The sequence below is a fragment of the Triticum aestivum genome, chromosome 5D, assembly GCF_018294505.1.
Source record: "Triticum aestivum cultivar Chinese Spring chromosome 5D, IWGSC CS RefSeq v2.1, whole genome shotgun sequence".
NCBI lineage: Eukaryota > Viridiplantae > Streptophyta > Magnoliopsida > Poales > Poaceae > Triticum > Triticum aestivum.
In genome coordinates, this window is record NC_057808.1 from 418,898,234 (window position 1) to 418,912,270 (window position 14,037).

Consider the following 14,037-nt stretch of genomic DNA (forward strand, 5'->3'; position numbering starts at 1 on the left):
GGCATAGATCGAGATTAGGATTTGTCACTCCGAGTATCAGAGAGGTATCTCTGGGCCCTCTCGGTAATGCACATCATAATAAGCCTTGCAAGCAATGTGACTAAAGAGTTAGTTGCGGAATGATGCATTACGGAACGAGTAAAGAGACTTGCCGATAACGAGATTGAACTAGGTATGAGGATACCAACGATCGAATCTCGGGCAAGTAACATACCGATGACAAAGGGAATGACCTATGTTGTCATTGCGGTTTGACCGATAAAGATCTTCGTAGAATATGTAGGAACCAATATGAGCATCCAGGTTCCGTTGTTGGTTATTGATCAGAGATGTGTCTCGGTCATGTCTACATAGTTCTCGAACCCGTAGGTTCCGCACGCTTAACGTTCGATGACGCTTTGTATTATGAGTTATGTGTTTTGGTGACCGAAGATTGTTCGGAGTCCCAGATGAGATCACGGACATGACGAGGAGTCTCGAAATGGTCGAAAGGTAAAGATTGATATATTGGACGATAGTATTCGGACACCGGAATGGTTTCAGAGCGTTTCGGATATTTATCGGAGTACCGAGGAGTTACCAGAACCCCGGGAAAAATAATGGGCCTACGTGGGCCATAGGGAGAGAGAGGGGAGCCCGCAAGGGGTGGCGCGCCATCGTGCGTGCCGGCCGGAGAAGCACAGAGTAGTGTTCGGTGTGCCTGTGCGATGAACCACAGCGGCCATCGTACATGAAACGAACTGGCCGGTCAGAGGAAAGATGCATGTGTGAGAGGAGGGAAGTAGCAATAATTCTACACCTATGGGCTGTTACGTAAACCTTCAGATTTCCAACTAACAAATCATCAGATGGCACGATGATTTCGTAAGGAGTTTACGTATAAAAATTATGTAAGTGTAGCAAAGCTCGGGAAGTAAAGTAGAGAAAGCGCAGGTGGTATACATATACAAATGAGGTGCACACGTACACAAACCGTACGTACATATCAAACGCATACACTGGGACAGACCAGCTGAAATACATAGGAACTCGCTAAGGAGAACAAGAAAAAGAAAACTGCAGCGCGGAACAGAGTAACCAGACCTGCTAATAGAAATTATCGCGCAGCCATGCAAGGACAGGGAGGCGCGCGCAGAGCCCTCGTCGGGCCATTGCACTAGCACAGCAAACAACATCCCTTGGCTCGGCCAACCAGTCTAATCAAGTTGTTGGCCGTCAAGCAGCGTCGCTGTGTTACCAACCGTCAAAATGATTATTGGAAAGGTAGAGCCTCTGTAAATTTGCCAGATTGCCGATGGAGTACGGTATAGGTCCAACGAAGTTGTTTCCTCCAAGATCTAAAACTGTTAGGTTCTTTAGGGCCCCAATGCTCGGTGGCACTGTCCCAGACAAGTTGTTTGCACCCAAAAGTAGCCATTGAACCGAAACAGATAGATTACCGATATCGTATGGCAATGTGCCCCTTAGCTTATTTGTACTCAAGTCCAGTATTATAAGCTTGGATAGATTAAACAATGTTGTTGGAACTCTACCCGATAGCCTATTCTGACCGAGAAACACCGCCCGGTTCCTCCCCATATTCGGCAATTTCCCAAGATCTTCGGGAATGCGTCCTTTGAGTTGATTGTGGGTAAGTCGTAGCTCTTCTAAGTAAGTGTTGTTGCCGAAGGTTGGCGGAATGTTTCCTGTGAGGCTATTATTGGAAAGGTCGATTCCTACAAGATTGGAGAGCGAACCTATATTTTGGGGAATTGAACCCACTAGCATGTTAGAAGAGAGATCTAGCCCAACGAGTTCGGAACAATTTGTAAGAGCATTCGGAATGCTCCCTTGCAATAAGTTATCATGTAGGTAAAGGACCCGTAATCGTATAAGACGATTGAAAGGTGGCAACTGGCCAGATAGGAGATTATTGGATAGTTTTAGTTCCCGAAGGAAGGTTAGATTTCCAAGAGAGGGTGTGATTTGGCCTGTCAAGCTCAGGTTGGCAAGGTTTAGCACCGTAACACGTTCTGGGTGCCATGTGCTGCACTTGATGCCCGACCACATACAGTAGTGGATGTTCTCATTCCAAGAGCTTAAGGCTCCTCTTGGGTCCGCTCTGATGGCCCCTTTGAAATCAAGCAGTGAACGGTGATTTGTGGTGTTACCACGAACTGCTGAGCAATTAATGTCACTTGCTCCATAAAACAACCCTAAGAGCACTGGTAGAACAAGCATGCGGAGACCCATTAGGTTTATGTTTCCTAAAAAGGCCAGACATGCATTTTCAACATGAGAAGCTCCAAAAAATTACAAACCTACATTAGTGCATACTACGTCACTTTTACTCAATAAGTTCCGATACAGATAGACCATTTTTTCACCAATGGGGTTGCAAGGATAAAAATGGAAAGTGGTCATAAATTAGTGTTTTATTTGTAAACATGTTTGTATTATATGCTCGCCGAAGAAGATAAGTACACCAAGGGGTGTTTGGTTGGGCTTAACTTTGGCTTTTGCACTTGGCTTATAAGCCCCAAATATACCTCTTATGGACATTTGGATTATACTCCCTCCGTTCCAAAATAAGTGTCTCAATCTTGATACAACTTTGTACTAAAGTTAGTACCATCATACGTGTCTTGTTTGCTTAATACCATCATATGCGTCTTTTTTGCTTATAGGCCAAAATGCAAAAGCCAAAGTTAAACCTAGCCAAATACCCCCTACCTCGTAGTATTTCGTTGCAAAGTGCAAGTCTGAACAGGGTACATAACTACATATGAACCTAATATCTGAACCTTCATGAAAAAAAATCGTAGCTCTATTTTTAAAAATGTGTGAAGAAAAAACTAAAGACAGTACATATGGTAACAAGCCTAACAAGAAGACACAAGCCAAAAGAGATTACTTTTTGCGGATTTGCTAAGCATACGTTGTCTAGACGCGTCGTCCCCGGTAGAAGATAGGAAGAGGATAGACAACTACAAGGGTGCTTGCCGGCGCAGTAGAAGTATGGGGCTTAGAGGGATGGCCGGAACAACAGTGGTAGGCAGTTAAGCATGGGCTAGAGAGCGGGCCGAATGGGACGGGAAGAACATGAACAGTAGTCGCACGTGAAGGAAGAAAATGACTTATCCATAAAAACTTTTTCAGGCAACTGACGGATGAGTGCCCCCTCTTTTCGACGATAACAAGTCCAAAACAGAGGATTACTCGATACAACTATTAGTAAAATAAGGATGGAAGACCAACTCAAAACACCCATTTTTAGGCTTTTGGCTATCGGAAGTACTTCACATACAACGTGTTGTGGTACGATAATGGTACGATGGCTAATCCAACGGCCTTGCACATGAACGGTGTGATGTGGGATACCGTACAAATATTGGACGGGAAGTGTCCTGCGCGTACGTATCAGTGTTGTTTGGCTTTTGTACATGATGGTATAAGCCGGAAACCCATAAAATAGGTGATTTTTTGGCTTATAAGCCAAAATGCAAAGCCAAAGTTAAGCCCAACCAAATACCCCCTAACTCGTAGTACTTCGATGCAAAGTGCTAGTCTGAGCATGGTACATAACTACATATGAACGTTCACGGAAAAAAAAGATTATAGCTCTAAGTTTTGAAAATATGTGAAAAAACTGCAAAACAATACATATGGTAACAAGCCTAACAAGAAGCACAAACCGAAAGAGATATTTTTTTGCGGATTTGCTAAGCATTGGTTGCTTAGGCGCATCGTTGCCGGCACCATGCTGAGCATAGGAAGAGGGTTGACAGGTGCTTGCATGCGCATGAGAAGGGCGGAGCTTAGAGGGGTGGTCGGCACATCAGCGGTAGCCGGTAGGCAGCAGGGGCTAGAGAGTGGGCCGACTAGGAGGGGGAGAAGATGAATAGTACTCCCTCCGTTTCTAAATATATATCTATTTAGAGATTTCAATACAAACCGCATACGGATGTATATAAACATATTTTAGAGTGTAGATTCAATCATTTTGCTCCCTATGTAGTCTCTTATTGGGATCTCAAAAAGACTTATATTTAGGAACGGAGGAATTACTAGGCTGTTAAAATGCACTGATCATCCATAGAAACCTGGCAGCTAGGAAGGTGCTTCCTTTTATCGAGGATTACATGCCAAGAAAAGATAGTTACTCGATACAACTACTAGTATGTCAAGACGAGAGGACAACTCGCAAAATAGATAAACAAGAATCTGAACGAGAGATGCTAGTTGCGAACCTGTGATGAAGCGCACGGTAGGACGACGACCTCTTCTAGCTTGGGATTCTCCGGGTGGTGGCGTGTGACTAAGGTGAAAGTTGGATGCTCAGCTAGATGGCTAGCTCAGGCCGCAGGGGTTTAAGAACACTTGCGCAGCGCCCCTCACATCCACACACTCGGGTCGCATCTGCCATTGTCACGCATCATTTCAGCTTTGACATCCAACGCAGCGGCCAGGTCAAAATTTTATGCCATCTCCCACCTACTTTGCGTCGCTGTTTCTGCGGGGCAGAACATATTGCGGCGCAGCCAGGCAGAGAGAGACCTTCTGCGCGGCATGTCGACAAAATGCAGGGTGCACAACGGTCGGGTATTCGGCATCATGAAGAAATCAACATTTACTTATGATAGGAACGTCCTGGTCCAGATGTCTGACAGATAGTAGTAAGAATAGGATACAAAATGGCACAAGCTTGGACCAATGAGGGCAGTCACAATTAACTCAACATCAGCAATAGCTAAGAGATAGATATGGCCTTTGCTTGCCACTCAACTCAAGACACAGGTCGTGCTTTTTTTTCTCTTGCAAGTCGCATAACTATATAAAACGGCAGCTCCTTCAGACCCTACACCAAGATATTGTGAAAACAACCCTCAAGTGGATCCTAGAAGCTTCTGGACCATTGACTTCTTGCATCAACCAAGTGTTCATGTTCCCTATTTGTGACTACTACCTTTTACATAATTTAAAATTAGCTAATGTTACAACAGCAATACACACGTTTCAATGAGTCGCAATGCTCACAGGCTACAGTTTAAAAACCCTACCTAGTCGATCATAGAGTTGACTGAGATCAGCAAGGACAATGTAATAAGCTCCACAACAAGAGTCAGCCAATTAAACATCTACTTTGCTACTTACAGTCAAAACTAAGGGATATAAATTGTATTCTAGAGAGCATATGGCAAGCTTAGGAGCCTATAGCGAGAGAGCGCCAGATGCAAACAAAAGATTCCTCCGAGAAAACTGTAGTTGGAAAAAAGCAGTTAGTTGGTTTTCGCTCAACACGGTAACTATCATATGTTAACTGATGAGAACGGTGGATGGAAGGAGAATGGGTTTCTCACCCGCAAGTTATAAACAGGAGTCGATTTTGTAGGGAGAGCTTTCAGCAGCCTCAGTCGGTTCGTAGAACCAGCCTTGCTGTTTCACAAAAATAAACGATATTTAACAACTAGAGTAAGGCAAACCAAAGCAGCCTTTTACAAGGGAGCCAACCAACTTACGTGTCATCCATCTTCAGGGCCTTTGTGCTGGACGCAACATCCCAGAGTTTAACAGTGCAATCAGCCGATCCAGATGCAAGCAATGCTCCCTCGCAGCTATAAAACAGAGGAAGAATTGTTGAACTAAGATGATTCTTTGGTATAGCATATTAGCATGAAATTAAGGTAATCAAGCTTCTCCAAAAACTAAAAAAACATACTCCCTCCGTCCCATAATGTAACTAGAAACACAGACTAGCTAGACAACACAGCATGACTAGTCACTGGAAGAGAAAAAATGTACACTTCAAAACAGAAGAACTATCAGTGATACTCAATCTAATCCGTTGATGGAAGACATTTTTTTACATAATTTATACTGGAAACAGTGGTTAAAACATGGAAAGAAATTACAGGATTTTTAAATAATAGATCCAGAAGTAAATCTACTGCGGTCAACCAACAACTGCATTGCGACCAAGTACATAAGCTGGACCATCGATGTATGTTCAAGAAAAAACAACCACACACAGGCATTCAAGTTCCATGGTGTGGTCATTTGAAGACAGAATCATGCAATATTCCAGTTAAATACTCTAAAAAGGTGGCCAAAATGGTTAGTAAACCCATTGCTCATGTATAGATAAATCTAACCCAGTGTGAACTGAAGCCGCTGCTCAGCAAACTGATTAAAGGCAGAAGACAGGAAAGGCCAGTTTCTCAAGCCCTGCCATAAACTAATACTCCCTCCGTAAAGAAGTCTAAGAGCGTTTAGATCACTACTCTAGTGATCTAAAATGCTCTTATATTTCTTTACAGAGGGAGTACTCTTTACACATATTTGGTATATCAGCTACTGTTTGACACATGGGATACTAAGCAAGCAAAACAATGTATAATGATGAGTACCTGAAAGCAAGTGACCACACACAAGAGTTGTGTCCCGCTAGTGGTGAAACGCAGCGACCAGTAGAGAGATCCCACATCATGATGGTCCCATCTTCGTCTCCGGAGGCCATGTATCGCCCATCAGGAGACATTGCCAGTGATAAGACCATACTCCTATGACCAATGAACATTCGTATACATTCACCAGTTTGAACATCCCATAGCCTTACAGTTTTGTCACTAGAGCCGGTGGCAATGTAGTTACAGTTTACATGCCACTGCACACACTGTCAGATAAGTAGTTTGCAGAAGAAAACATCAGTCAGAACATGCAGACATCAGTAAATGGCATTGAAAGCATTCCCATAGGCAGACTACCAATTCTCAAATCAATACAAGTTCAGAGATAGAAGCACACTTACATCAACATCAGCAAGATGCCCAGCCATTATCCGCAAAGGTTGGATTTTATCCATTGACCAGATTCGAGCAGTCCTGTCATGCGAGGCACTGGCAAAATAATGGCCGACTGGACTAAACTGCCACAAAAACATAAAAATATGTCAGCAATACAAGTATACAACGCACAATGATGTCTATTCAATACAGCAGAATTAGAAAGCTATGCAACACAAATATATGTACCAGTCATAAGCTGTTGAAAAAAACATCAAGCCCAACAGACCTATTCCAAATCCCATCATCAGAAGTGTTCAAAATGAAGAACGAACTAGGAATATTTATCACAAGTATTTGCAGTTTTGCCCTCGCACCAAGATCAAGACTAAAACAATAGTAGGGCATGGACATTTTTTGTAACAATGAGGCCACTATTAGAACTCCAGAAGAGTTTTCTCTCAAAAAAAAATCCAGAAGAGTTAATTAAAAACTACTGAAATGAGGCCACTATTATTAGAACTTCAGAAGAGTTTATTTAAAACTACTGAAATGAGGCCACTATTAGAACTTCAGAAGAGTTTATTAGAAACTACTGAAATCAGGCCACATTAGAACTTCAGAAGAGTTTATTTCAAACTACTGAACAACTGACTGACTGTACGGCATCGACACTGATTGTAACAACAGATCTGAGCATCATTCAAATAAAAACTGCTGAAGAATCAACTAACTAATCAAATGTTTTTGCCTGTAACTAGGTAGTCAAGACACCCCATGAAGCAAGAACTCAAATGTTGTTTTCACAACAACGACACAGAGAAAAGATTTGTTCACATACTTGGACATCCCAAACTGGGTAATTGTGTCCTTTGTAACAAACAAGATTGGCATTCAGCTTGGTACTCCACAGCCGAACTGTAACAAATATATAAAAAAATAGATGAACAGTTAGTTTGATTAAATAAATGAACAAGGAAATGAATGGTACTCCCTCCGTCCCATAATGTAGGACGTTTTTTGTTTTTGTCCTACAATGGGACGGAGGGAGTACAAAATAAGTATAATGTAAGTGAGACCTTACTTGTTGAATCTGAAGATGATGACAGGAGAAAATCTCCAAATGGACTAAAGGCAGCGGAATAAACTGGTCCAGAATGACCTTGGAATAATGTATACGGTCTTTTCCCCTCAGATGTTGATGACAAGCGCTCGTCCTGTGAAGATCCATTCTCTCCTTGTGAATTAGCTGAGAGTCCAAATTTGCCCAATCAGCAAATACCATCAAGAATTCAAGATAGAAATGAAAACACTACTATGTTAGGAATATGTTCTATGATTATTCTGAAGTTCTGGACAGGTTCCAGTCAAATACTGCAACGCCGTTAAAATATTCTAGCATGTCTAACAAGTAGCTCCAGAAGACATTTATTGCATTGTCCAAGACATGCATCAGTGCTACAACACCACCTTAAACTTCTAGGTTGTAACTTAAACTAAATGAAATAAACTAGAATCCTTAGAACAAAAGGCTACCATGACCGAAATCAGGTGTGCAGTTACAGAAGCATTTCACCATATCAGCGGAACAGAAACATCAGCAATATGTTGTGTAGAACGACTAACATGTTTTTGCTGGTTGACCAATCTTTGCCATATCCCAAACCTAGTGAACAAGAAAGTTTTACCAGTTAATGTAGTGATCACATGAGAAACAAACTATCACCTAAAGGGACTAACCTTTACTGACGAGTCTGAGAACCCACCAACAACCATAGATCCATCGTTTGAGATCGATGAGCAGTTTAATCTGTGTTCCACAGGATAATGTTTTCAAACCAAAGTATGCACACTGAAACAGTTGATACTAAATTACAGCTAAGCTTACCCGTTATGTGTATTAAGGAATGTGTAGAAGCTAACAGATGGCAATGCCAAGTTATTCAATTGTGCACGGTTTCGCAGGTCCTCAAGAATTGATTGTTCAACTTCAACAGGCCTGAAACAAACAAGTAATTTTTCAGGATCGTAAACGCAAGGCTGACACTTGACAGATCAAAAAGTACACAAGTGAGTATGTTCTGCAAAAAGAAAAAAGAGCAATATTTGGTCCTCCTGAAACTTGTAAGATAACTTTTCCAAGAGAACCCGCATCAAACCCCTCAGCCTTTATTTTAGGTTCCAAGTCAGGCTCAAGCGCATGACACTCACATGTCTGGAGTATGGACCCACATTCAGTTATAGGAATGGTATTTATTTTCAAAGAGTACAGTTGATAAATTATGTAGAACTTTTTTAGAACTGCAGATAAGAGAATAAATGTTTACGTCGCTGGAAGGGTTAGCTCCGGTTTCACACGAGGTGCCGCAGAAATCATGCTTGTTTCGGATTTGGTATTTTTCCCTGTTGCACCTACAAGCTTATCCTTTTTGAGCTTTTTGTTCAGAGGACCACCCTGCTTTCCACCTTCTGAGGATTTTTTCTGTAGCAAATATAACAAGAAATAATGAAAGATCCAAGTTAGTAACAGAAAACGGTATATGGACAGCATTCCTGTTCTTAAGATAACAGCAGAAGAAGAGAAGAACAAAAACATGCTGCTGAGTGTTGACAAAAAAGGAATGTCCAGGTTTCAATGGCAGAGAGCATATAACAAACATAATATAACAAGAGTTCCATACTACGAGAGAGTTTCTTGCCTTGTTATTATCTTCTGCATCTGCATCCTTGCTTTCTGCTTCAGCTCTATCAGAATCTGAGAGTGCTTTCTCCATACGCTCCTCAACTGAATCTTCCAGCAACTGCATACCATAAATTTAATTTTAACAATAACACATGCCTAAGGATAACGAAGAATAAATACTTAAATAGAAAACTGAAAAATTGCACTCATGGAAGAGGTTCGTTTGGGAAGTGGCAAAAACAGTGCTAGTAGAGTTTTTTCCCTATTTGATCGGCATTGTTAACCGTTTTGATAGAATAGATAATAGGAAACAAACACATTGATCACGGATGTGCTGAATAACATACCCCCCAATGCACTTCCTTCTGATTTATCTGTTTTGCCAAGTCCTTGCTGGTTCCAACCAGAGCAACAACATCCGCATCATCAGAGATCAATGAAGGCTGCCCAGCGGACACTGCCAATATAGATAGAGGGAAGTGGTGGAAAAGTGAGAAGTGAGGGTAAGTAAAATGTGCGATATAATCTCAACAGACTGGGAACTGTACCTTCAAAAATTATCCTTTCATTGATTATTCCAAGCATCACAAGAGCTTGTGTTTTCTGGAGATACTGGAGAAGTAATTCATATGAATACTGCAATGAAACACGAGGTAGAAACTTTGAACAGAGCAGTTGACATAATTTTATTGGAAAAACAAAATTGCAGCAAAGAAAAAAAGGTGAGATCATGATGTATCATGCAACGAGTTGCCAATTGAACTAGAAATCACCACATGGAATGTGCTTCGCCAGCAACATCTGTTAAAAACTGGTCTATATGCAGTTTGTGTCTCATATTTGACACTAGCATTCAGTATATGTATTATGGTATCATGATGACGTATCATCTACTCCTATGTGAAACTAGTTGCCCATTAGGATTCAGGAAGAAAAAGCTTGTAACAAACCTTAGATTGTGTTTGTTTCCCTTGGTCATAACAACACTTACCAAGTGGTGGAAAAGGGTACATGAGAATAAAGCATCTCAACTTATAAAGCTATTGTCACAACAACGGACATGCATCCAGTGGAACATTTTATCTATGTGCATTGATTTAACTCAAAAGGTGACCCACCCATACAATCGTAGTTGAAACAAAGAGATGGAATGCAAATATAGAAGAACTTGGTGCAGTACTACCTCACATAATTTAATTCTGAATTTATTTTCCCTTAAAGATCGGGCCAGATCCATTTCCTGTAAATTATAGCAGGCAGAACAATAAGTGCATGTTTTGTGAATCCTGAGAAGATAAAATCAAATAAACAAATGCAAATCTCCATTGACACTTGAATGGATACGAGAGAGCTAAATGATGAACCTCCAAATGCAAAGGAGAAAGAGTGCCTTCCAGCTTTTGGAGATCCCTTGAATGCATCAGTTCATGATCTTCCCGAAATTTAAGGAAAAATGCCCGAGCTGCAGGATTCATATGTGGTGATATCAATGACAGAAATGCTCCAAACAAACTAATTGGATGCATAAAATGCAAACAAATATTATCCCAGAAATGTACAGAAACTACAAATACCTTCCTTGCCCACAAAAATAATTACCTTCTAGTGTATGCCCCTCTGACACTAGATCCATGAAGCAATGGATAAACGCTGGATAAAGGACACGGAGTAATTCATGCTACAATATTAAAAGAAACTCAGAGGCATGAAATATATATAGCTGAATATACAAGAATAAAAAAGGCCATTCCATGTAATAGGTACATCAAATTAGAGCAAGTAGTCCATCCACCGCAACCAAATATCCCATTTCCAGCGACTACAATCATGTGACAAGTACATGATTATGCTTATGTGAATGGTTTTTGCTTTCTAGAAGGAGCTCTGCAGTGTGAACACATGCCATAGAACACAAAAAACATTTCAGAAATGCTACGTACATCTGAAGCTAGTAGGCAAGCATTCAGCCATGATCCCGGAAGCATGGTGCACCAACCACAAGCAGGCATGATCATTTTTAACAAGAGAAACATGAAAATAACTCATGAGTAGCATGCCAGATTACTGAACAGTGTGGATATAGCAGCTACATGCCTCAAAACATCTGTGAATGCTGCAAAGCAAAGTGCATTCAAATGTACTACTAGAGCTGTAAACGTGAATCACAATCCACACTTAATGTAGCACACCTTGTATTGGTCCAGAGAATTGTATGCCCATGATCTTAGCTTGTTGTAGCCATCATAGTATCTTGCTGGGTCGTTATCCGGCCTGTCAACAAAGGGGAACATGGTAAATTTTTCAGATTAACATGGAATTAGAGCAGTTTTCGAGCATATTTGACATGATACTCTAGATTAGCCCCCATAAACTCTGCTCAAGGCCCAAATCATGTTGAAGGTTTGCCATTGCCCAAGCCAAAGTAGTATCAATTTCTCACGCTCGAGCGGGTAAGCTGATTCTGAACATCGGAGTGACTTAAACCTAGCAGAAACAGCCCGGCCCGAGTCAGGATAGCCAAGGCGCCGCGGCTCGGCCACTCGGAACCACCAATCCGGCGCCATTCCTCACACAAACGGCACGAAAACCGGTGGCTACTACGCGAGACTTGGGGGGCGAGGCCGCTGCGGCCACCACAAGGGGCGGCGGGGTCGAGATTTAGGGGATTCGCACCTGGAGAGCGAGACGTCGGAGAGGGAGGTGGTGGAGAGGCGGTTGCGCTCCTCCTGCAGCGCGAGCTCGGTGAGGCGGAAGCCCTTGCGGTGCAGGTACTGCTGCACCTTCCTCTCCATCTCCTCGTCCTCCATCGCTCGCTGGCTCGCTCGCCGGCCGGCCGCCGTGCGCCGGGGAGGGAGGCGCCCTAGGGTTTAGGGGCGGGCCGGATCCGCTGGTACGGTGTGGGCGAGCGGGTCGGAGGGGAAGACGAAGGCGGAAGGGGATTAGAGCAGGGCAGCGAGGCCGGATGGGCTAGGCCCAGCAGGCTAGCAGGCTCGGCCTGGTTTGGATAGCCTGGTTAGGCCCGCGTTCACACGGGCCGAGTCGCGGGCCGAGAGGGTCTAGGATTCGACTTGTGAATCCGACGTTTAGTCCAACTCGGGGGCCCCGAGCCTCCTCCGGGTTGTAAAAAGGCACCGCCTACTCCGGTTTGCTCTCAGTACTTTGTCGAGATGGCTCCTGTCGTGGTTCGTAGATGCATCAGATGATGAACGAGCTGTTCTTGTACAGGATGCGTATGCGCTCTGGTTAGCAAGGAATAATGCACGTGATGGCCAGAAGATAGAAGACGCAAACGCGATAGCAAAAAGAGTTGTCAACTTAATGGGGAATGGCAGTCCATTCATGGCCGGAAACACAAGCCAACGAGAGCTGTGGTGAAGGAGAAATGGGGTCCACCAGAGGAGGGGTGGGTGAAAGTAAATGTAGATGGAGCTACGGCCAAGGTGGGGGAGAATGGTGGCACGGGTGTCGTGCTCGGAAACCATGTGGGCGCATATATGGGTGCAGCATGTCATTTCCATCCAATGTGCACTGACCCAGCGACAGTTGAGCTACGGGCTTGCAGAGAAGCAGCTCGTCTGGCGGAAGAGCTAAATATACCCAGCGTACACATCGAGACGGACTGCCGCGAGATCGCCTGCAAGCTTTAGAGTAAAGGGAAGGATTTGTCGCCGCTAGGACCGATCTTCGAGGAAGTCAAGCAGCTGCTTGCATCGCGTGAGAGATGGAAGGTGTCATGGGTTAGACGAGAGGCAAACAGGGCCGCTCACTTAGTAGCTAGAGAAGCTGTGACAAATAAGCTAGACTATGTGTGGCGATTTGTGCCCCCAGATTTCATATTGCATGTGGTTTCGGACGAGATCCCCACGGGGGAATGATTAAATAAAGATTGATCTTTAGTTTCAAAAAAAAAGGCACCGCCTACGCTGGTTCGGTTCCTCGCACAGCGCACTCGAGACTCGTCTAATCCCACGATGGCAGCACAGGGGGAAGATGGAAGGGACGGCGGCGGCCTCGCTCCCGGACGACGTGGTCCGCGAGATCCTCGTGCGCCTGGACAACGTCGTCGACCTCTTCCGTTGCGTCGTGTCGTGTAAGCAAATGTGCCGTGTTATACTCGAGGCCTCCTTCCTTGGCCGGGCTCCACGCCGTCGTTCCTCTCCGGGCTCTTCATCTGGGAGAAGTTTGAAGTCATGGATGCCACTGCTTTTGTGACATCCTTCGCCCCGACGAAGCACTCGTTGTTTGGTCCTCACCGGCGCAATCTCAAGTCATTTTCCCCCATGAGCGGCACAAGAGGCCGCAAAGGACAGGTGATGCACAACGTGGTGCCGCTTGTCGCTCGCCACGGCCTCCTCCTCTTCCTGCGCTTGGATATGCCCAATGCCAATGTTTCTCCGGCATCAACTGTGTGGCTGGTCGTGTGCAATTTGTTTTCCGGCGCATGTGACGAGCTTCCTCCGCTTAAGTGTGATTGGGATCTCGACAAGAGCGGCTACGCCATCCTAACCAGCACAGATTGTTCCTCAAATGCCGAGCAGCAACATTCGGCGGCGCCCAGCTACTCAGCCTTCTTCAAAGTGCTCGTTGTCGAGA

At 43.8% G+C, this 14,037-nt stretch overlaps 2 protein-coding genes across 3 annotated transcripts; both read right to left on the bottom strand.

The window, feature by feature from the left end:
- Positions 1 to 950: 950 nt before the first annotated feature.
- On the bottom strand, positions 951 to 4,544 carry LOC123122287 (putative receptor-like protein kinase At3g47110). The gene is made up of 2 exons (XM_044542466.1): positions 4,230 to 4,544; positions 951 to 2,246 (listed from the first exon to the last, which is right to left on the bottom strand). The coding sequence occupies exon 2, from the start codon at positions 2,230 to 2,232 to the stop codon at positions 1,234 to 1,236; it is 999 nt and encodes a 332-aa protein (XP_044398401.1). The 5' UTR covers positions 2,233 to 2,246; positions 4,230 to 4,544; the 3' UTR covers positions 951 to 1,233.
- Positions 4,545 to 4,684: 140 nt separating this feature from the next.
- LOC123122286 (transcription initiation factor TFIID subunit 5) lies at positions 4,685 to 12,418 on the bottom strand. 2 transcript variants are annotated; one of them, XM_044542464.1, is made up of 19 exons: positions 12,118 to 12,418; positions 11,634 to 11,715; positions 11,044 to 11,122; positions 10,809 to 10,906; positions 10,628 to 10,684; positions 9,993 to 10,080; positions 9,792 to 9,901; positions 9,461 to 9,562; positions 9,089 to 9,243; positions 8,650 to 8,760; positions 8,502 to 8,571; positions 8,388 to 8,427; positions 7,846 to 8,010; positions 7,603 to 7,679; positions 6,788 to 6,904; positions 6,387 to 6,652; positions 5,499 to 5,594; positions 5,340 to 5,415; positions 4,685 to 5,238 (listed from the first exon to the last, which is right to left on the bottom strand). In XM_044542464.1, exons 1-19 carry the CDS (start codon positions 12,249 to 12,251, stop codon positions 5,191 to 5,193), a joined length of 1,971 nt encoding a protein of 656 aa, XP_044398399.1. In that variant the 5' UTR covers positions 12,252 to 12,418; the 3' UTR covers positions 4,685 to 5,190. The 2 variants fall into 2 exon arrangements, with proteins under 2 accessions (XP_044398399.1, XP_044398400.1); XM_044542465.1 differs by lacking the exon at positions 11,044 to 11,122 and having other exon boundaries at positions 4,947 to 5,238.
- Between the last annotated feature and the right edge of the window lie 1,619 nt (positions 12,419 to 14,037).